Source organism: Lissotriton vulgaris, chromosome 2_1 (genome assembly GCF_964263255.1).
Source record: "Lissotriton vulgaris chromosome 2_1, aLisVul1.2, whole genome shotgun sequence".
NCBI classification, from domain to species: Eukaryota; Metazoa; Chordata; class Amphibia; order Caudata; family Salamandridae; genus Lissotriton; species Lissotriton vulgaris.
In genome coordinates this window covers 846,269,827-846,293,958 of record NC_141687.1, presented here as the reverse complement: position 1 = coordinate 846,293,958, position 24,132 = coordinate 846,269,827, and the positions used below count along the sequence as shown (strand labels likewise).

Here is a 24,132-nt window from a genome sequence, read left to right as displayed (position 1 = left end):
TACAGAAAAGTCCTGTAATGAATGTGACTTTTCACCAATACGCCACACTTAAACCCTGGACTTCCACCTGGGAGCAAATTTACCACTGCACCTTTAAATGATACACTTTGAGCAGCACTTCCTAAAGACAAGGAAGGAACACAGCACTCCCTTTAGGCAAGGCAAAAAACAAATCCAGATACATTTAAAATAACACACACAGGTTTATTAACGCAATATTTTAAAAAGGCAGGCCATATATATCAGTAATTGAAGACTCCCAAAATATCAAATGACTCAAATGAACAAGTAAAATAAAATGCAGTATGAACAAATGGAAAAGAGTAGAAAATGTATACAAGAGATGGTTAGGAATATCTCACCGGTTGAATTTGCATCATCCTTGCCAACTCAAGCTGGGGTAAGCCCATCAACAGCCCAGGAAGGAGTACAATCCGGACACAAGTTCCGTCACCTCCACAGCAATAAGTCTAGTCTGTGGTGAGCTTCCACCTGGCCCTTGAAGGTTCCCAGCTTAAATATCATTATTAAACGTGAGGTGAAGCTTCTAGAAAACCTCGCCCCTTGTCATTGGAAAAAACCTAGCTGGCTGTACCAGTCTGCGTCAAGGCCAAGACGAAGGCTGGCCAAGCTTCCGTATTTTGACTTCGAGGCAGAGTTGCACATTCTACCGATAATATCCAGTTCACTCTGGTCAGTGAGGACGAAAAACAAGTGAAGAGCAAAAACCTACCCTCCCTCACTGTTTCTTGAGACAATAGTCTCAGAAAAATTAAATAAGGTAAAACATCCAAAAGATGTACACATTAAGAAAATCACATCACTAAAAATTGTTCCTTCAAAGAGGTTGGAAAACAACCTAAAGCTTTAGCTACATCCATTTTTCGCAAGTTCACTGCAAGACTCATTGCTACACTGTGAGACATTGCCCTGCATTTTACATATAATAGTTTTAAAAATTGTCTGTTTTGTTGTTGTTGTTAAATAATGTTTCTTGAAACAAGTGTCGCTTAAAAAATTAATGTTAAGAAAAGAAAGCAGTCCAACAGTACATAAGAACATGTACACTTAAAAGTCACACACTGATTCTATTAGATGCCGAAAAGGCTTTTAACCGGGTCGCCGGGACGTTTTGTGGATTGTTTTTCTGCAGTTGAGGTTTGGCCCCGGTTTTATTTTACCTGTCCAGGCTTTGTACCGATCTCCTACAGCTAGAATATGTATGATGGGTCTAGAATCAGAACTAGTAAGTATTACTAGAGGTACAAGACAGGTATGCCACTGCTCCCCACTGTTGTTTTCCCTATATATTCACTCTTTTTTAAATATGCTGGAGCAGAGCTGTAGGATCAAACTTATTACTTCTAGACAAGACCAATTTCGGGTTTAGGCTTATGTTAACGACATAGCAGTCATAACATCGGACCTAGCGGAAGCTATGCCAGAAATTAAGCAACTTGCACATAGGTTTGGTTCCTTTGCAGGGTACAAACTTAACGTGTCGAAATCCCCAGATTATCTGTGTGAACAAAACCAGTAATAATGATCCTAGAATAGTTGAGGAGGCGACATATTTGGGAATCAGGATTAGAACATCTCTAAGGGAATTAGTCGAGGTTAACTGAAGGGCAGTTTTGCCCAATGTCAAACAAAGGTTGGAGAGGTGGGAATGTTTGCATTTTTTGCTGGTTGGGAGATGTACCATCTTGAAAATGAACATCTTGCCTAAAGTTTTATATTTCTTTAGATCAGGCCTGCTAGAACTTTCCTGCAATCAGCTACAACAGCTGCAATCAATCTGTGCTTGATTTGTTTGGGCCCCGGGAAAACCGTGGAGAGCAATGCATTTCATGACTCTCCCATGGGAGAAAGGTGGATGGTCAGTCCCAGATTTCACACTATATTACTAGGCCTGCATATTACAAAACATGCAGATTATATTCATGGGAGAAGAGGATGGTAATGCTGCCAAAGCTCCATCTATATATCGGTTTGATTTAGGAGTAGAAGCTATTAATTGCTTATTCAAAATGCTGAAAGGTAGCTATTACAAAAAAACTTGGTTTAAGGTCATATTCACGACTTTTATGATTTGAAAGGTGGTGCAAAAGAGTTTCCAGATCGAAGGGATTTCGTACTATACACCTACATCCGCTATAACCTTACTGCCAGACGTTTTTTGGGATTGGATGGTTGACAGCTGGAGAGGTAAAATGATTAAACAAATCGGTGATTTCTACGAAGAAGAGGGTCTTTGCTCTTCTTTTGCAACACTGACTGTTAAATACGATCTACCTAAAAATGCATTCTTTAAGTTTTTACAAATTTGTGACTTCTTATGCAAGCTGCAGAGGGTGATAGAACCAGACTTGATAGTAGAAGCTATTAGAGGCAATCCTAAGATCGGGGTATTGTACAAATGCTTATTGGAGACAAGGAGGGACGACCTTGACATGCAAAATCTTAAATGGGAGCGTCGCCTGGGGAAAGTTCTTTCAGTGAAACACTCGAATGATATAGCTGGGAAGATCCTGATTTTGGCTAAGTTAAGAGCACAGCACTTTAAGACTCCATTCAATTTGTATCATACCCCAGCAAAGATGGTGAAATGGGTAGGAGTGAATGACGGAAAATGGTTCCGGTGTGGAACAGATAGGGCAGATATAGTACTTTTTTGTATACATGTGAAAAATTGATACAGTTTGTGGGATATATTAAGAGATTCCTTTCAGAGATAACAGGGGGCGTGCTTAAGATCTCAGCGTCTATAATGCTATTAGGAATTGGGGAAGACGAAACAGGGGCTACTGGCTCATAGATTTTTCTATTTGGTCTTCATAGCAATTGCAGTGGCTTGGCTCTGCATCTCGTCCATGTGGTTACAGCAGGCTCCTTCCTTTGAGATGTGGAGGGTCAGATTTTATAGTATATTTAATCTAGAATATAGCCTATATACAGCAACGGCCCCCACAACGCTAAGGATGGCTGGCCTCCACCTTGGGGGTGCCCAGGAGTGAACGCCTCACAGGGAAAGCCAGGATGGGTTCCACAGCGGTATTCGTACAAGCGCCTTGAGACCCTTGCGGGTGAGTAGTGCGCTATACAAGAATCAATTTACTATGGTGCTACAAAGGCGGAAGTTGGGTATGCAGGTATGGGACCCAATGATAGAGCACATGAGAGATTGAAGTTTTTATTACTATGTATAATGCACTTCATGCTTAGATAGGTATTTCATTGTATATAGTCAATTTGTTTTTAACTTAAACATGAACTCCCCCTATGTTGTTGTTATTATATTAGCCCTGATGTGTATCTACTGTATTACATGTGATGAATTTATGATCTTTGTACTAATTTATTCCTGCTATGGATTAAAAAAATTAAAAAAAAAAAAAAAATGTCACACACATCACCCATCATTTTCCCACATTCCAGGTGCTAGACCTAGAGCTGATAACAGACATTACATGCTAATCTACCTAGGGCTATCTCTGTTCTCATTCTTGAAACCAGTAATCAGGTGATATTAGCATACATTTCCTCCACACACAAGGAATTTAAAATGAGTGAAATGGAAGCCACTTTTCCTAAAAGAGATCTGGGGGGCTGATTCACAGAACTAATTTACGACAAAATCCTAAACTTACTACTTTTGGTATTCACAGAAGGCATTTAGTAGTCTTAAATTAGGATTTTGTCTTAAATTATGATTTAGTCTCAAGTTAGGATTTTGTCCTAAATTAGGATTTTGTCTTAAATTAGGATTTTGTCCTAAATTAGGATTTTGTCTTAAATTAGGATTTTCTGTTAAATTAGGGTTTTGTTTTAAGCTAAACTTGAGACAAACTTAAGCTAAACTTAATTTTAACTTAAGACAGAATCCTAACTTAAGACAAAATCCTACTTTAGAACAAAATCCTGATTGGGACAAAATCCTAACTTAAGACAAAATCATAATTTAAGACAAAATCATAATTTAGGACAAAATCCTACTTAAGACAAAATCCTAACTTTAGACAAAATCCTAACTCAGGCCACAATCCTAATTTAAGACAAAATCCTAACTTTAATACAAAATCCTAACTCAAGACTATTAAATGCCTTCTGTGAATACCAAAAGTAGTAAGTTTAGGATTTTGTCGTGAGTTAGTTCTGTGAATCAGGCCCTGGGTTATTAAATGTTTCAACTGTTGCTTGTGATGAAATGATTTAGATTGCTAAGAATTCACTAACTGAGCTTGTGGGGCTTTTTCATTCCAGCATAATTCAGAAAATGTGTTGTGCTCCTTGAGATATAGTTTGTGCAGACACCTTAGTGAACAGTTTACACTCGAGCACAAGAGACTCAGAAACTAACGTCCTACGCGGTACGCAAGCAGGGGTAAGAACACGCAATAAGCATGAACTGATTCTACGTTTGATTTGCAGAGCATCAGAATCTGCACCTGAGACTGATTCATGCTTCTTGCATAATGGCCAAAAGGACAAGCTTATCAAGGGTCACCCAAGTGGGAGATCGTATGAGGTAGAATCAGCAGGTGTAGAGTCACAAGGGAGAATTGCGACCAGTGTAACTTCTCTATATACAGGGTGACGTGCTAATTAGTGCTACTTTGAGATTAAAAAGCACTGCCTCTTCTAAAAAAGACAAAAATTGGACTGGACTTTAAAGTTATTGTACCTGTTGGTTGATTATTGGGTTCGTAGCTGCCCACCTCCCACCCACACACTCACACTACCTCCCTAAGCAACCCGTGACTGCTATAGCTCACTTCCATGACAGTCAAGTGCGGTAAATGTTGTAGTTCGCCCAGTTTACAAAGCCATAGTAGCAAAGAGCCCAGGAACCAAAGACAAATTAGGTCAATCACCACAGATAGGGCCTAGGAGCCCATGTCTTCCCTGCACCCGCCCACCCACCTATATCTGACAGGTGCCCTCTATTTCATTTATTTACATGTATTTGTTTATAAAATGGCACAGTAATGTATCATTTTTTTGACTATTTGGTTTATTGAGAGATTGAGTGGGTAATATTTTTAAAAAAATAATGTATTAGTTGTTTAAAATGCTAAATATTTAATACTTCTCAGAGAAACCTTTTCTGTGAGAAAGAGTCTCTTACATGCTGAAATGATGCATACTACATGGTGTACAACTGTCAACACATTTTGCGATTATTGTGTAAGGTGAAAATCAGAGGTTATACACATATATCGTCAGTGTAATAAAAATGTCATGCAAGCCTACCCATGAACATTTGAAAGCCTTTCCTATAGCATCCCCTGTATTACAATTACCAGGTGTTAGCACCTCTTTATAAAGCAACCATTACAAGTCTGAGGCTTGAAACGAGGAATAAAGCACGGGTCCCTGAATAAACGGATTGTTTACTAAATGTTATCCTGAATTCTGGAACCCTTTGGCACTCAGCTTTTCCAGATTTTTACAGAATATAAGAAAGAAGAGAGCCTCGTAATCCTGTGAAGGTTGCTGTGATTTCCATGTGCCTTATTTATGGCTATTAACATGGTACACAAATAATACAAGACTCATGACCGGGCTGCAGGCAGTCACCAGCCAGGCTGGCAGATGTAATGTGACGTCACATTATTTTGAACCCACACGATCAAAATAGTCAAGGCTGCTAGCCACCACAACAAACTGGAGGCCCTTTGTTGAGGTCCCCCGAGTCTGATTTGCTGCGACGGCGCACGGTGCAACATTTGGCGGTAACTGGGGAGACAGAAAGAGAATACTGTAAGTAAACAGGTGCTACAACAAGTGGGGAGAGCTTAGGACAAAGCAGGCCTGCCCCCGGCAGCCCTTTTCTGCCAGGGGTGTTTTTGTTGTTATTTCCATTTGCATCGACGGAAGTTGCTTTGGAAGGCCCCAGAGCCAGCTGCTGAGACTGCTGAGAAAATGCACGGAAGCAAATGAGAAAAGGAACCCTTCAAAAGTCTGCAAGCTGAAACAATCACTGTGGAGCTCAGAAAAAAAACAAGGGGAAGTGCGGGGTTTTAGGAAATTCAATTAACAAACACACATAACCCTCACTGGGAGAGCTGGCGTTTGATGCATAGCAGGTTTCTCAGCCTTGGGCCACTAGGGAGTGCCTTAGATCCCACGCCCCTGGAAAGTTAAATGTCGTGGATACTTTTGCACATCGGAACATTCTTTGGTCTGGCGTGCTCCAGGCTTTACCAGCTCCATCTTAGTGCAATGTACTCACTGACAGCTCTCGCAACGGCGGATCCTATGGACACCAACCTATTTGGACTCATTCACCCTGCACGAGTGTGGTGCACACTGGGATTTCCTGTATTAGACACATTGCTTTGTCATAAATGCACCATACTCATATTTCAATTCAAAAGGAATTATGAAGACCTCCCCACACCCATTCCACTGGTGATAGCATTACATACATCAGGGAAACTTGAATTATGCACATCTACAGCCACAACGTTTTCTTATAATTATGGATATAGTGCACTTTACACATAGCCCACCATCTGCGGCATACATGTCAGACGTCATCCAAAATAAATTCTTTCTAGCTGTACCAGATCAAACATGACCAAAAAAGTCCCATACACGGTCCAGCGTATGGCACTCCCTTTTCAAAGCTTATCTGGTAACGTTTTAGATGCTAATTGCTTCATTCCAGTCTTAAAATGGTGCTGGTTAGGTGAAACCTTTGCTCATACAGTATTTACATATGTTAAATGACAAAATAGTGATATTATACTGCCACAAAATGTGCCACATAGTTTGCATTGTTTGCCGCATCATTTAGTCAACTCTGCCACATAATTTGGCCCTTCATTACTGCATAATTTGAAACAAAATAGGTAACCAATCTAAACCATGACTTAAAAAATATAGCCTTTTGAGTATATGGCTATTTAAGCAGCCCCAAAATAAATTATTTTGACTTCTCAACTGGTATGCTCAGGAGTTTTTGTTTCATAAAGTAATGGCGAACTTCCAGAATGTTCCCCCGTTAAAGTTTGTTTAAGCGTCATTTATTACAGCACATGGAATGCCCGAGCTTCAAGTAGGAGTTGTTTTTAGAGGATTTTCCTTAGCCAGGCGTTCAGTTAAGAATGTTTTTACTGGCAGAATAAGTTGCAAATAATGCTCTTGTAACTGGATTTCTTTTTCGAGTAATCTTCTAAAGGAAGATCTGGAGAGAACTGAGCTCTCCTTTGGGAAGAAACGTGCTCACAGAATACCATTATTATTGCAGCGTTTGATGTAATGTTTCTTTTCTTGCAAATTTTTGCAAACTGAATATCCTCATCATGGTAATTGGTATTATAATGTGCCCTTGGCCACTAGAGAGCATACTTTACTAGCCAATTGCTTTTCTAATACGGGCGCTTACCCCATTGGGAACTCTCAACTTACTCAAAGTGAAGCCATGGCTCAAAATATTTTAATAAAATTTGAGTCTAATGGAGTTTGTGACTCAACATTTGCTATTTGGTCTGCCCGATATTGAATCCGAATACATTCCAGAGAGCATCCTTCATTCCCTACATAGACACCCTCCATGTTTAAGGAGCTTGAACCAGGGCAATATAAAATTTACTGAATGCGTCAATTGCACCGGTCTTGTGAGTCAACACTTATTTTGGATGGAAACGACAGTGACTTTGTCAATAAAAATGAGGTTGTTCTCGGTATAGGCTCTTTAACTGTACTCAGTTTTGTACCTGCAGTCAGTGTAGCTTATCCTGAGGTGACAGGTTAATCTGGCTTCTGCATTTTAAATTAGTGGAAGAAGTTTGATTTTCTTTGATGCATCGGTATACCTGGTGTAGTCAGGGTGGTGAGGAATTTGGGGGTGAGGGGGTGGGAGGGACTCAGGGTGCAGAGGGAGAGGTTAAGTACTACCTTTCCCAGGGATGTCTAGATAAGATGTTAAAATCTTTGGTAGCCTTAGACGAAAAGTCTAGTCTTTACCACCCAGTGTAAATCGGTCTCATCCGCTAACATGTAGGAACTCCTACTGTTGGGCTTCAGCGCCCCATCTGCTAGGCTCCCGCATGTATTCTGTTGCGCAGGAAGTTGGGCGGAGTCACCGCTTAAGTTGGTGTTCTCTGGAGGGTAGCAGTCAGGTACCAGCAGGTGTCTCTTCTCCCCTGCAGGAGGAAAGAGTGTCTGACACACGGTGTCAGTGTCCCAATATGAGTAAAGGCGCCATCTTGGATTGGTTTTAAATTTGATCCTAGATGGGATTCCTCATTCCAGGATAGAAATTGCCTAATCCAATATAGAGGAAGGAATTTCTGTGTAGAATTTGTCACTTCCAGTCTTTGCGTCGCAAAGCTCCTGTTATGCTTAGTAATTTTGTTGATATTCTGTGTTGCTATTTTCTTCCAGTTTAGGTTCCTCTGGTGTTACGCAGGCATTTGGTTCTCTGCTGTCATCTTCAGGGGGTTTTTGCTTTGGCTTTTTCCCCTCCTCAGGAGTGGTTTCTTTCCTTGGACACTTTCCTGTTGCTGTTTTTTTCCAACATCAGTTGGTACAGTGTCTGCAGAAAGGAATCGCCCATATCTCGGGGTCAAATCCTCAAAGCTGTGAAGACTTCAGCTATGTCCAGCCCTTAACACCTACATTTTTTAAAACATGAAGAGGTTTAAGCTGATCCTCCATGGGCAGAGACCAGGGAAATGAATCCAACAGCTAGGGAGTGAGATTGGATGTGTTTTTCCTGAGTTTAGCAGCCAGAAGCTTCTCTGACGTGTTACCCGCTTCATAATATTTTTATTGAATGTTTGCCAAAGGGCACTCTGCTTTGTTAATCACCATCAGTTGGAGTTGGCCTGAGTTATCTGGAGCCAAGTCTTTGCAAGAGGGTTTCTCTTCTAGTAATGAAAGTCTGTTTGAAAGTCTTGTAATAATGGACTGTGGATCTGGGCATGCCTAGAGCTTTCTGCTATGCAGGTCGCTCCAAGCCTAACCTTCATGAAATCTCATTGCATCGCTAAACTACATTCCCCTATATCATTATGTCATATACAATCTTTTAAATGGGTTTGTAGTGCTGCTGCATCTATCCTGTCTCTGAACCGGCACTATTTGGTCAGATTATGTGATGAAGCATCTCTGGCCATGTCTCAGTAATATTTACACCAGCTTGATAAGTTATGGAGTATTTCCGCTCCTTCTACTGCTCGCTGCCTTCTCGTTCGGAAGATTCTTTGCAGGTTTGCTGTCCTAGCCACAAGGGCCTCCAGTAGCACATAGTTGTGTATTCTACCGAAGTTCCCTGCTCTCTCAATGTATGTGTGTAATAAAGGCCCACTTCGGGCGCTCCCAACCTACTGTACAAATAAGGGCCCTAGTCGGAGTCCTGTCATTTCAGTGCCTCCCTAGACCCTCCTCTGCCTTTTTCCCTGCTGAGGCAGGTTTGCGGGGCGGGGAGTGGTAAGTACTTAGGTGTGCATGACAGTTTGGCCGGCCGTCTTGGCCTGGCTAGTCATGTACACTTTGCATATTCCCCACCAGGCTGTAATACACAGCCTGGTGAGGAACATGTACATGCTCCACTGCCTGTCTGAGCGCCCAACCTCTGCATTCAGACCCACCAATCACAACACTGCATTGCAGCATTGTGATTGGCTTACAGGAACCCATGTGTGCTTCCTGCTTCTGTTCAGGACTCGCTGTAAGGGAAGCGGAGAAAAGACGTGGCCGGTGAGGAAGTGAATGACTTTTATCTTTTCTACTCCCCCTGCCCTACCACCCCTGATCTGTGCCAGCCGCCACTGCCCGGAAGTGAGTGGAGAATATCTTCTTACCCCCTCCTCCTTGTCCATGCTCCAAACCAGCGGTGTAGGTTTTTTGATGGATGTTTTATTTGTAGGTTCCATTCTATGAAGAACATTCTTGCTGCAGAAATTATTGTGCAAACACAACAGGTGATGGACCGAATGTGGATCAATGTCACACACTCAACCCAGTCCAAAGATCTGGGCCCAAATCCATCGTTTTTTTGCACTCCACACCACCCCGGGTTAGACAATGGCGATATGCAAATCAGCTCTGACCCTGTGCCCCATGGGAACAGTCCAGTCCGAACTACAAAAGCCATGTCCTTCCCAGAACGGAATCAAGCATCCGAGGACCGGACCGGTTTCGAGGTAATGCTTGATTCCGTTCTGGGAAGGACATGGCTTTTGTAGTTCGGACTGGACTGTTCCCATGGGGCAACAGGGTCAGAGCTGATTTGCATATCGCCATTGTCTAACCCAGGGTGGTGTGGAGTGCAAAAAAACGATGGATTTGGGCCCAGATCTTTTGACTGGGGGAATGTGTGACATTGATCCACATTCGGTCCATCACTTGTTGTTTTTGCAATTGCCGCCCTAAGTGCGCTGGGGATGCCCAGACGTGGGTCCCAGGCACTCCACACCACTTGGAGTCAAGCTAGCCGGGCTGATGAGAGGTGTTACCTCGAAACCGGTCCGGTCCTCGGATGCTTGATTCCGTTCTGGGAAGGACATGGCTTTTGTAGTTCGGACTGGACTGTTCCCATGGGGCAACAGGGTCAGAGCTGATTTGCATATCGCCATTGTCTAACCCAGGGTGGTGTGGAGTGCAAAAAAACGATGGATTTGGGCCCAGATCTTTTGACTGGGGGAATGTGTGACATTGATCCACATTCGGTCCATCACTTGTTGTTTTTGCAGAAATTATTGTGCAACAATTGATCTGGTGAAGGTTTTTCATGTGAAAATATTGTTCTTTTTGCAGGAGATATTTTCAGCGAATGTTAGTGTTGTTGTAGTATATGTTAGCAGTACGTTCTTTTAGTGAACATTCTCGCTCTGTCAAAGTCCTTGTTCACAGGATTTGCATAAGTTGTCCACCCTGAGAAGAACGCCAACTATACATCTAAGCACAGTCCCAGATTTCGGTAGAAGTCAAGCAGCACAGCAAGTAAAGTTGCAGCTCTGCATTTCATGAAAGGAAGAGAGCAGAACAGTGCCCTATCTACCAAGATGTGGTGTTGTTCCACTCTCTCCCTGCACTGGTGCACTTTTGGCCGCCATGCACAAACGCAGACATCCATGTGTCATAATGTAAGGGTGCCTGTGGTGTGGGAAGCATAGAATGAGTGATAAAAGGGGTCCCTACCTGTACGAAACATATGCTTAAAGGCATTTCCCACTTTTTATGTGGGCTGTACAATATAGGATTCTTGCAAAGTGGAAAAAACTAGGAAAAATATTCTTGTTAAGCCTGCCTCGCAGAGGCTCAGGATTTTATCATAAATTCCTGTGTGCAATTCTTCGCAAAAAGGAAGTTGCGTTGAAGACCATGGATGGTTCCATGGGAACCCCTATGCACCACTCAAGGAACGACCCTTGGGTGCAAGTTAATGCATGTCAGCAGCTCTTTGCATTACTTTGGGTTACAATCCAATGAAAATCACAATTTATGATGGGTTGCAAAACCCAACGTAACACTTTGTGTTGGGTTTGCTTCAAAAGAGTAACGCAAACATGACAAAAAGTATTTGTAAATCTAGGCCGAAGTTTCCTTTTTTGATGCACCAGTTTAACACTCCCTCCCCCCCCCCCCCCCCCGCCCCCCTCTTTTAATGAGATATTTTTTGACTTGTCCCTCTTGGTATTCGAGGGGATGCCATAACACAGTGCCTGTCTGAGCCACTTCTTTATTGACATTTTCAGGTCCCCCCATCTCATTTCCTGAAGGTGACGGCCACCCAGCAGCGTGCCCAGAAGACCTACTCTCTGCGCTGGGGCCTACAGGAAGATCATGAGGTGGAGTACCAGCAGGCCCTGGTCCAGATCAAAGACAGCATAAGAGAGCTGGAGGGCCCCGACATCAAGGAAACACTGCAAGAGCAGATCCGCCAGTGGTTCATCGAATGCCGGTAAGGAGGAGGGCCTCATGTGGTACCTGAGCTGACAAGCTGTTGTAGTAACACCAAAGAGTATACTGCGCTCCCACCATTATTTACCTGCTGGCGCTCTTGTAAAAAATCATTGTCACTCAAGTACCAAACACATGGGCATGCTGACCATTGCCTGGGGGCCCCATGAGCATAGGGGCCGCTTGCAGACCAGAATTTAACACTCATTTTCTGTTAAACATTTTTATTCCTGTGACTGGTTGTGTAGGCAGGGTCCAGTGCACTGCTTTGCCTGGGGCCCATAATGCTGTTAAGACGGCCCTGCATCCAAGCTTTGGAAAGTTCCTGTAAGCAAGCATGTTTGGCACTACACAAGCCAAGTTAGAATAGATGGACACATTTAAGTGCAGGGCAAACACGTTATTCTAGAGAGACAGTCACGGCGTTGAATAGAAACACTGCTTTAAGCAGCAAGCGCAGAAAGCAATGGGAAAGTCACGTGCAAGGATTATCACAATGACGATCCTTAGCAGGCACGAGCAGTATCAAACACGAGACGACCTCGTCAGCTGTCCCACAACTGTACTCAATTCTGGGTGTAGCCGGCACAGGTAACAGCGGTGGGGCGAGGCAGGTAGGGGTGGGGGGGGGGGGGGGGGGGGAGAGGACAGACAAAAGGATAGGGAAAGTAAAATTTAAAAATAAATAAAACCACTTACCTTTGTGCTCGCCGCATCGCCGACTCGGTGATGCAGCGAGCGCAAGGTAAGTTGTATTATTTATGAACTTGCGCTCGCCACACCGCTGAATCGGTGGTGTGGCGATCACAAGGTAAGTGGTTTTATTTATTTTACTTTCCCTATCACTTTGTCTGTCCACTTTTCCCCACAGCCCTGCCCCACAGCTGTTACCTGTGCCGGCCACGCCTGCTCAAGTCACACACACACCTGTCCATTGTGTCTGGTACGCGTGCACCCGCACCTGCTTACACAGTGTGGTTCTCAAGTTGTTGAGACTGTTACTGTGCACTGGGGAGCATTGACCTCAACGGACCATTTTGTGCAAGACCAGTCCTTATTTTCCCATTTTTTGGAGTCAATAAAACAGTTTCTATATGGAAACTTCCAAAATAATCACACTTTCTTAATCAATGGGCAATCTACTGTATTAATGTATATCATCTGTGTATTGGGAGATTGGTTAGCGTTATTTGTAATGTGTGTAATGTAAACATAATCATCAGTAGACTTTTGAAGCTTGGTGGATAGTCATTTAAGAGGGATCTAGCTGGTGACCGGGGGCATTGCTATCATTGGTGCAGCAGGTGCAATGTCATGGGGCCAAATAATCCAAGGGGCCCTCTGCATCCCAGATGTGGGTGCATTCAGTACCTAACTCCTTGAATGAGTGGCCATTTTCCTTGTTGCCTTAAAGCCCATCATACCCTTGTAGTGCCATGCGCTAGGTAAAAGGTTGAAACAGGAGAGAGGAATGGAAGGGGATGCGTAATATCGAGCGTAAAATTCGAGGTTACTATGTAACCTACTTAGGCGAAGGACGGTTCTCAAGATCACACGTGTCAGAAGAGTGCTTTCACCGCTGTCATATGTCCTTAATCTAACAACTTACCCATATATCTCAACCTTTATGACAGATTCACTAGAAAGTCTCTCCTGCAGCTGAAATGCATCTTGCAGTACTTGCAGGAACACAAAAAGATGATGGACAGAATCCTTAACATTGTCAAACATTCACCCCCAGTCACAGATTTGGTTTAAATCCATCTTTTGTTGCTCACCATGCCACCCCAGTTTGGACCCAGCCATATGCAAGTCAGTCTTGACCCTACTCCCATGGGAACAGTCCAGCCTGAGCTGCTAGGACCAGTCAATCCTATACTGGAAACAAGCATCCTGGGACCAATTTCGAGGTATCACCTATCATCAGCAGGCTAGCTTAAGTCCAGTGGCATAGCGAGCATGGGACCCACGTCTGAGCATACCCGTCCCACTTAGGATGTCTATAGCAACACAAAAGGACCCAGGATGCTTGTTTTCAGGTCCAGGGAGGACCTGGCCTGGCAGTTCGGGCTGGACTGTTTCTATGGGCGAGTGTGCTCCTTGGGTTTCAACACTTCAGGGCGACACATGTAATATGCAGCATGGCTTCAGACAGACTTCTTCTATCAGTGAGTATGATCTTCAATTTCTGTGAAAAGATTCGAAACTGAAAAGCACATCTTTAAATCTTATTTCACTCTCATTTAAGCCAAAACATTGCGTGTAGTGTCAGTTTCATTTAAGGCATGATAAGCTTATTTATTGAACTCTATGTAGTAATATTAATTCAATAAATAAAGGAATACAAAGCATTGCATTTCATTAGGATGTAACCATACAGTGCACGAATTGAACACTTTACCTCCAAGAAAACTTGGGTTTACATCTCAGCTTCCCCACTTGGGCAAATCGCCTGATCCGTGGAACATCACTCTGCTTCACTATGTATCATTTTCCTTACCCAAGCAATTTGAGAGCACATGGAAGCAATTCAGTGCTGGAACTGCTCAATAAAAAAACGTTCTTATATATTAATATAAAGTAAAAAGTAATCTTGCTTCACATTTAATAATATAGGCCATGTAAGCAGAGAACATGACAAGCGGAAACGTCTTGAGTAGCTGATGCATCGTCATTACGGCATGGGATTATTCATGAATGTTTAAAGAAATATTACTTTCAATAAATGCCACTCAATTCAAGCAATTTAAAAGTGTGGATTGGAGACTCTCAGAAATGCTGTTTTGTTTTAGTTTTTTCATTTTACAGTGTTTATCATATTTTTTCATAGCATTTGTTGGCAAATTTTGATCTTTTGATATCTCAGCTCGTTCTTTGGCTTTTAGATCCAAGCCAGACCCCTAACTTGGCTCCGGCTCTGTGCTCCCCAAGGCCTTACATGACCCCACTGAGAAAAGTAGTGTCTCCTACGCCCTTGGTTGTGGTCCCAGGCCATTGGAAATGTGCTTTTGTCTCACAACTCACATGAGAGAGGCAGGTCCTGCAGACGGTGCTCCCCAGGGCCTGACTAAGCTGCATCTGCAGCACAGTGGAAGGAGGTGGAGAAAGTAATGATTGGGGCAAGGGAAAATTGGGAGGATGGGGAATGTTTCACGTGTAGAGAGTCTCTGTATAACCTATGTGGTCCTGGATGACGGGCATGAGCATTTTCTTCACAGTCGGAGACTGAGAGAGGCAGTAGAGCTGGAATAGAGTCAGTCACTTCAGACTGATTGATATGCTACTGCTGTCCTAGTCAGCATATCGGGTGTGCTCTGCAAGTCTGCACGTGAGTTCCCAGCCTCACTGATGTGACTGGGCAAATGCAGGGTTCATTATGTGCATTGACTCTTTAAGGACAAATTTTTGAGGAGGTGGAATTGGAGCACTGGTGCTTTTACATGTTAAAACAATCCTGCACCTTTTCATGGCTTTGTGTTGAGCAAGGACACTGAAACTGAAACATTCCCTTTTTCCATAACACCAGACTCGAATACCTCAATCACCACCTCTCCTTTACACTCCGACCGGACATCTCCACTCCGCCCATCCGGCCCTGGCCACTATCCCACGGATCCGCAAGACCTCAATTGGAGTAAGATCCTACTACCTCGCTGCAAAGACCCGGAACTCCCTACCTCTGCATTTTAGGCAATCATTGTCACTGCCTCAATTCAGGAAGGCTCTGTTACTGAACTGCAGGAATCCCCCCAGCGCCCTGAGATCCTCACGGGTGATTAGTGTGCTCTATAAGAATATTGATTGATTGAACACATTCAGCAGCGTCGGCAGTTGTCTGCTACTGTTATGAGCCACAATGTTGGCAGGGGGAGGCATATTGCATTCCAGCTTGGCCCATAACACAGGCCGAAGTTAAGGTACCATCGGGCCTTCTTTTGTTGGAGTATCCTGGCTGGGAGCTAACAGGAGCCTCACACCTAAATGCAATAGAGTGGAAACAAAGGCTCACAGCCAGCTTATAACTTCATAGGTAGTTAAGAGAGGTATGCTTTTGGTTTTTTTCAGTTTCTGCATGCAAGAAATATGCATGCACTGTAATAATGTCAGATGTGTTGGTCTGTCCCTGAATTTACACAAGTAACTTAAAAACAACGATTTTGTTTGATATATTTTATAGCACTACTCATCCAAGTGCAGGGTGTCAGAGCACTTACATCAGAAGTACACAATATATATTGATAATAAATCATATGTGTGTAAATTAATGTACAGGGTGTGTTACATGTGACATTGAGAGGTACAAGGTGTAGTAGCCACATGTCCTTCAGAGCTCACTGTACTATATTAGAAGGAATACAATTTATGAACTGTAACCAACAAAAAGATCTATGTGTTAAAAGCAGTAGCTCACTTATCTATTTACATTAAAAAAACTCTGTCATCTTCATGTTACATATTGTGCTTTGCCGGAGACATATTAACATTCTATGCTGCTTTGATTTAAAACTGGGACTTGACAAAGCACAGATCTCTCTAAAAAATATGTTAACCTCCAAAGTTATCTTACCATTATTATTATTACCTGAGATTTATCAAGTACACAAAGATCTCTGCTGCAGGTGTCTTAACCCCATAAGATATTGTAAAATGGACTTTGCAAACAATTAAGCAGAACAGAATTACTGCCACGTGTCTCCTTATTGCCAATCACATTGCAATAACTCAGAGAGGTCAATGAAGGGATTATAAGAGAGCAAACCAGGCATAAACATCAAGAGGTGAAAGAATAGAGAGGGCAAAGCAAGGACACAGGAGAGAGTACAGTGGTTGAAAGGAAAGTCTACGAGGCATCGAGACTGGAGGGAGACCAAACAGGTAGATGGAAAGGGCATGATGGGAGAGAGCAAAATAGCATGGTTATGGTCAACGCTTGTACTAGAAGTGGGCCATGTAGACTAGAGAGTGGAAGTGGGCGGCAGCCTCATTGGAATTTTGTGTTTTCAAAACAGATTATGCCGTGGGAGCAGCTGTTCATCTTCCCATTTCTTACACACAAAGCAAGTACACCAAATGCAGCAATGCAAGTACCACTTCCCTCACGCCACTGAGGTAGAGCATGAGCAACAGCATGTGTGTTTGTAAGCGGTGCCAGAAGGGTATCTTGGAACCGAATGACAGAGGTTTATTATTATCTCTCTCAATGGTACTCATTTATTGAACTCTGATCAATTAAAGCCTGAGTAGACCCTGCCAGGACATGAACCTGTGACCAGGAGGTCAAACACGGGGCTCTATGGCAGAAACATCAGCCCACTAAGCTGCAAGACCTGGCATGCTTCCTTCGTGCACAATAAGTGCTGCAGGACAGCAACAGTAAGCTCCCTCACATAAACAGCAGGCGAGCAGAAGGAGCAGAGTTTATCCTCCCCTTCTTTACACAGGGTGCGAGTACTTGTAAAGATGGGTCTCAGGCAGGATTCCTTCTTCAAGTATTTTATTGGCAACTCTGCTAAGCACAGCATAGACGATCACAACATGTCGCCGTTCCCTCATCAACTGTCCCTCCCTGGAACACCACGCATGCACTCTATTCTAAGAACACCCAAACACTCTACCCAAGAACACTACAATAAGAATACAACAACACAACACATCTTCCCCCTTAACAATAATATTGATGAGCAAAGGATAAAAACTATATACAACATAAAGGTAGAGCAAATGAAAACTATCTACAACATAATGGTTTACAACACAACACACATCTTCCCCCTTAACAATAAAATTGTTGAGCAAAAAAAAACTATATACACAGTTAATTTCCTATGCAATTATCTTCTTCAGCTCTTACATCTTCCACTTCGTCTTCTTTCCTCACTTCTTAGTTTTTACCCAGTCACCTGCCTCAAGTTCTTCCACCCTTGTCACACTCTTTCTGTCAAGGTTCTTATTTCCCTTAACTCTTCCCGGTGATGTACTATCCATCCATCCTATGTCAAATCTACCCTCTCCATTCCTACTCTGGCCTGAAACAACAAAATTAATGGCATTTCTTTCTTTATAACTTACATGAACAGCATACCCTTCCAATTCCATTTCATGTATGAATTCCATAAGCACGCCAATTTTCCTTGAGAACACATCACTAAACTTTCCCTTAATTCCTCCCGCTAAATCATCATCTTTAATTTTTTCCGCTAAATCATCATTCCCATCCAACACCATAACCTGCTCTTTTGCATTCGGATTAAGTATTATATCCAAACTTGCCTGATCTTTCCATCCTAAAACACTTGGTCCATTTTGCGCAGCATACATTCTTACCTCTGCCACCCTCCTTTTAAACACAAATGTCACATCTCTACACCCCACCATAGGAATGCTTTTCCCAGTGAATCCTCTTGGATTTACGTCACTTTTCATTAGAACACTACAATAAGAATACAACAACACAACAGTACTGTTCACCGCAGGCAGCAGCAGTGTCACCTTTCTGACGTAACACTCAAACTCACAGTTTACAAAAAACCCAGCAGGGCACACTCTGGCCTTGTGCACAGAACCAGCTTGGAATTCAGGAAGGGTATTGTGCGCGTGGAGTGGGAGGAGTCGGGCCCGAGAGTGGCTTTTCTTGCGTCCCAGTACAATGAGTGTTTGTTTCTGTATTTCTGTCCCAGGTCCAGCACTCTGTCCTGTTCTCTGGGCCAGTGGGTTGGTAGCCGCCCTGAAGGTCACACGGCGCAGCTGCCTTCTCAGCCTCCCACTGGACTCTGAGTCTGGGAGGCATTTGAGGCCGCAGTGGGGCGCGCCCCTCCTCGGCACGAGCCCTTTCATCCCATGGCGGTGGCGGTGCGAGAGATCAAGGGCCTGTCTGCTCTAGTTTCAGGTACACGAAGCAGCCCTGCTCTGGCTGCAATCTGCAGGCGCGTCCCATCTCTGCGCATCTGGAGCCCTGGGCTGCGCCAGGGCCTCGCGCGCCAGCAGCAGCCCCAGCCTCTGCTCAGACCCCTCGCTGCTTTCATCTTGTTGTGTGTCAATTTTTAATGCACACAATGGGTTCCAGATTGAACGCATTAGATGCAAATGTTCTCCTTCACATGGTCGTAATACCGCAAGGAAAGCAGACATGAGGAAGAAGGAATCTATTTATTACCTCGCTCTGAAAGTTGTTCTGCTCCGTAGACTGGAACCATTAGTCTGGAGACGCCAAACGTGGAAACGTGCTCAAATGTGGCTTCTGGAACATGTAGAGCCCAAGTCTAAAATCAAGTGCAATATAACAAGAAGGGTAAAGAATACAACTTAGCTCCCGCCTCTTCTCGTGAGGAGAGAGGTGACCTGTTGAAAATGCTCAACTTAAGTGCCATCCACATGGGTCTGACACACTCCCTCAATAATGGATTTAGAAAGATTTAGTAGAACAACAGGGGCGTGGCTTAATTCTTTTGTATATTTTAAAACATCTTATGGGGTTAAGACACCTGCTGCAGAGATCTGTGTGCGCTTGGTACATCTCGGAATAATAATGCTAAGGTCACTTTGGAGGTCAACGCATTTGCTGGAGAGATCCGTGTTTTGTCAAGTGCATGTTTTAAATCAAAGTAGCATAGAGTGTTAATATGTCTCCTTCTGCAAAGCAAATTATGTAACACGCTGTCAACAAGGTTTAATTTCATGTAAATTGGCAAATTGGTTACTGCTTTTAACAGAGATCCTTTTGTTCCTTGCAGTTAATACATTGTATTCCTTCTAACATAGCACAGTGAGCTATGAAGGGCATGTGGATACTACACCTTGTAACCCTCCCTGTCTAATGTATTACATCCTGCACATTAATTTAAACACATATGATTTATTGACATTGTATCATGTGTGCATGTGATGTAAAGTGCTCTGACGTGCTGCATTTGACTGAGTTGCCCTATATCACTACAAAAGAAATCAAACAAAATAGTGGGATTTAAATTATTTGTGTAAATACTGTGACATATCAACACAAGGACTGAACAAAGTCAAAAGCTTGCCTCTCTGAACTACATGTGAAGTGATAAGCTGGTGCCTTTGTTTTCCCTCCATTGCATTTAGTTGGGATGCTCCCAATAGCTCCCAGCCGGGACGCTTGAAAGGCCCCCACTGGAATCTGATAATACCCGCAGGTAGGCATGGGCGGAAAATCCGTTCCGCTCGCGGATTTTGCGGATTTTCGGGAAATCCGCAATCCGCGAGATTTGCGAATCTCCCGCAAAATCCGCAAATCCGCGAGCAGCGGATTTTGCTCGCACTGCTCGCACTGTTCGCGTGAGTTCGCGTGAGTTCGCGCCCCGCGAATAAGTGCAAAATTGCAGAAATACGATCTTAGCAAAACTGAAAGTAACTACTTACCAGGTTCAAAAGTTCAGGCTCATCATTAGTAGCCATTTCCTGTAGTGCTTCCTGAGGGGCCCCTCCAGAGTTCAGTTGCCAGTTGAAACTATTATGTGACCCTGCTCTGAACCTCAGAATAGTTACACATATGCCACAAAGGTCCTGAATTACAGCTAAGGGAGACAAGCAGGAGCCAGGCTGGAAGTTAAAATCCATTAATCAGCCCCTAATTCATTATTGTCAGTTGGGGCAGGGCAGGTGTTGTAACTAATTTTGCAACAATGAAAGCACTTAGCAAGTGCAAAAGATCACTAATCAGGGCGCACTAAGGAAGCAGGTGCCAGCTAAAAAAATATTCTGTGACACATTAATCAGCCCCAAATTAATTCAGGTCACTTGAGGCAGGGAAGGTGTGCTTTGCTTTGCCGAAAATAATGTACACTGGACAACCAGAGGGTGTGGTGATGAAACAGAGGGTGGCATGGGTGGGCCAGAGGGTGGCATGAGTAGTCAGAGAGTGGCAGTGGTGACAGAGAGTGGCAGTGATGAAGAAGAGTGTCCCAAACAGGCTGGACACGTAGAAACAACAAGTTCGCGATACTTGCGACCCGACAGGTAAGTTCGCAATTTGCGAAAGTGTACAAAACCCTCGCGAACTGGCAGAAACACGGGCGAACACAAAAAAAAAAAAAATACGCAAATTCGCGGGAATTCGCGGATTTTGCGGATTGCGAATCCGCAAAATTCGCGAACGCGAGATCCGCAAAATTCGCTCATGCTTACCCGCAGGCACTGCTGAATGTGCCCCGGTATATAAAAATTACACAGGTAAAAGTTTAGTATATTTCTGTGGGGCCTAACCTCTTAGTAGGGTAGACTGTGTCCACCCCATGACAAAAGTGGGTAGACGCCGTCTACCCCTGTCTACCCTCGACGTGTGCCCTGGTACTTGCCCATTTAAAGCACTAGATGGGTCACAGAGAAAGGTAAACAGCCCAAGAGAACTGTGAGACAAGAGCTGGAGGGGGGCAGGTGGGAGCTCACCAGGGGTTGTAGTGCAGAGGGCCAAAGCGGGTGGGATGCGTGTGGCGAGAGGGGGAGGGTAGTGGAAGAATGCATTAGTTGCTGAGCAGTTTTATGATGCGTGGCAATGTTCGTGATCTCATACAGCCAAATTCGTGCTGGCTGTTGCACATAGAGCTGTGTTTGTAAACGTAAGCTATTCTGTAGTGCCCCATTAACTTACTGTGAGAGATCTCAGAGTTTATTTGCAGCTGTCTGGCATCCGATAGCAGCAATTTGTTTTGCTTAATGTTTTTTTCTTGCGGAAGAATTCTGGCATTGGGCTTTGACAGACACTACATCTCCTCGCGCGCTGTTTAAATCGGGGGTTATCTCTCGTGGCGCAGGATTTATCACCTTCACTCCTTAGCTGAGGTGCAGTGTAAAAGGATAAGTGCTATTTCTGTGGCGCATCGTCAAATGAGTGTGCCTAATGCACACCTTTTCCCCTTCCTCACTCACCCGCACGTCCAGTAAGTGCGAAGAGCCGTCCCTGAGTTTCCTCCGCCCCCTGCTGGCGGGGAAGCCCAACTGCCCCGCCGCCGCGCGCGCTGCGCAGGTGCACTGACCGCAGCCTCTGACGAGCAGGAAGGAAGACGCGGAGAGCGGGGAGACGTTTCCCGACACATCTGTTTTGGAAAGGAATGTGCGCTTTCACACACACAACAGCTCAACCGGAGCTGGCAGTGCTTTCTGCTTAGTCTTTTGCAGCACATAATTATTTAGAGGGCTCAACGGGGGATCAACTTAAAACATCCCCATAAATATGGAAAGACATCCTTAATCTTGCAGCGTGTTTCTGCAGACAGAGCACACTGAAGCAATGCCAGAAATGTGTTGCCTGGCCTGACATCATACTTCAATTGCATGCTTTTAGTTCTAGTTCTCCGGCCTGTTTCTTGACCCTTTCCCTATTCCTATTATCATTTCTGGTTCTAATGTTTTATTTCCGTTCTTCTCACTCTCTTACCATGATTTCCGACTCATCTATCTTTTTAGCTTTATCCCTCTTCCCTTTTCCCTGAGTTTATGTCCTTTGTTTTTCAGTGTTTTTGCTTTTTCTGTTACTATCAATTCTGGTTCACTTGTTTCTTGGACTTGTTGCTCTCCTTGTTTTCCTTGTGTATGTTTTCTGGGCCCTGGAACTGTCTCTTAACCTATTGCCCTGTGTCAGAACCCCTTTCAGAGAGCAATGGGACAAGCAAGAGTTACTGGGCCCAGCCATGGGGATTTCAGACATTTTACTCCTGATGTCACGGGCCAAACCTTCTATGGGTTCAGAGTGAGCAACTGGGCTAAGGACCTCTACAACACTTGGAGTGTGGTCCAAGCAGTTCTCGGCTTCCTCGGGGTACGGGGGAAGGTGTGGGCACAGGGGATTGAACACAGCTCAAAAATGTGGGAAGCAGCAGCAATACATCATTGCCCAGCCAAGTATTTACTTTTATGAAAAAAAGGATGCATTTTATTTTTACCACTAACAACGCAAGAAGAAAATATGACATTTGCAAACAACTACACAGTTCCCCTGAAATTGGAGCTCTAGTATTTCTTTAGACAGTTTCCAAGGCCCACTCTCTCCTCGGTCCTAGTGATAGTGGTTATTCCCCCTGAACTATAGGCAACATCCTGGGAAAGCTCCACTAGCAGTCAAAGTCTCAAGATTCCACTATGACTCTATTTATAAAGTCTGCAGTGTTCGAGTGCCACACCGCTAACTTGCAGCAAGTTCCCCACTGGTTGACTGGCTCGAAATCAGTCTTATATGCATCTTGCATGATAGGTGCATCAGGAGTTTTTAAGCAGATCCCTTCCACAGGCACTGGGGTGGCATCAGCTGATTCAGGTGAGTTCACTGTATGCGGCCAAATGAGTTGCACTCACGGTTGTAGAGTCCACGCATGTGGTTGTGCCTCCGCAGTGTCCCAGAGGTTCTCAAAGGCTCCTCTCTGCAGGGTAAGTCTCTGGTCCTTCTGCAAGGGGGTAGCAGGGTAGTGATGTGAATATCCTGGTGCGAATTCTTAATCCTGGGCAGGTTCACAGATTTACCACAGCAGCCTCACTCATTCGGCGACGACTCCGACCAAGTTACACATCTTACTGGTCCCAGTGACCCATCTCTGCTAGACGGGGTCAACTCAATGTATCTTCATGGTTGACATACTCTGGCCCAATTGTTACAGTGAAGTCCTTGGCAGTGGTCCCCTTCTGGCATATGGGGTCGTGTCCTACTATCACCCGCAGGTTTTGGCCCTTACTGATACCATCATAGTCTTCTCACAGCGGCTCTTCCTGGCATACAAGCTTCTGCTCTCCATTATGCACAGGCTCCGGCTCGATCAGGGCAGTGATGTGCACATGGCACAATTCATGATGGTCCTCTTCTGGCATACTTCGTACTGTACATGGGCAAAGGCTCAATCAGTGGAGCAGCCGTAAATTCACACCTCGCAAAGTGAGTCATCTGGACCGGGCTCCCCACTGGACCTTGCTCCCTTCAGTGCTCTCCACTCCCTCACAGAAACCCACTGGCATTGGCAAGAAAGCAGGCAGTGGTGTCCAGGGCAGATAGTTTAGGATTCCCTTGGCCAGCAGGCACACTAGCAGGTCTTGGCCCCCAATCCTGGTCACAGGCAGAAGCATTACTGAGCATCCCCTCCTCTCAGCCCGTTTGACTGCTTTACATATGACAATTTATGGGGTCTCAAGCTACACTTCTTATAGACCATTTCCAGACACCAAATGTGATTTAGAGTCTGAGTCTTTGAAGTTGATGTTGGGGGTCTGCTT

At 44.2% G+C, this 24,132-nt stretch overlaps 1 protein-coding gene across 1 annotated transcript in view; it reads left to right on the top strand.

Annotated features, from left to right (window-relative positions):
- DRC11 (dynein regulatory complex subunit 11) overlaps positions 1–24,132 on the top strand; it is a 931,905-nt gene that overhangs the window by 212,436 nt on the left and 695,337 nt on the right. Inside the window, exon 6 of the mRNA XM_086956298.1 lies at positions 11,712–11,917. Within this exon, the coding sequence (XP_086812424.1) occupies positions 11,712–11,917 (206 nt within the window). The remainder of the gene's footprint in view (positions 1–11,711; positions 11,918–24,132) is intronic.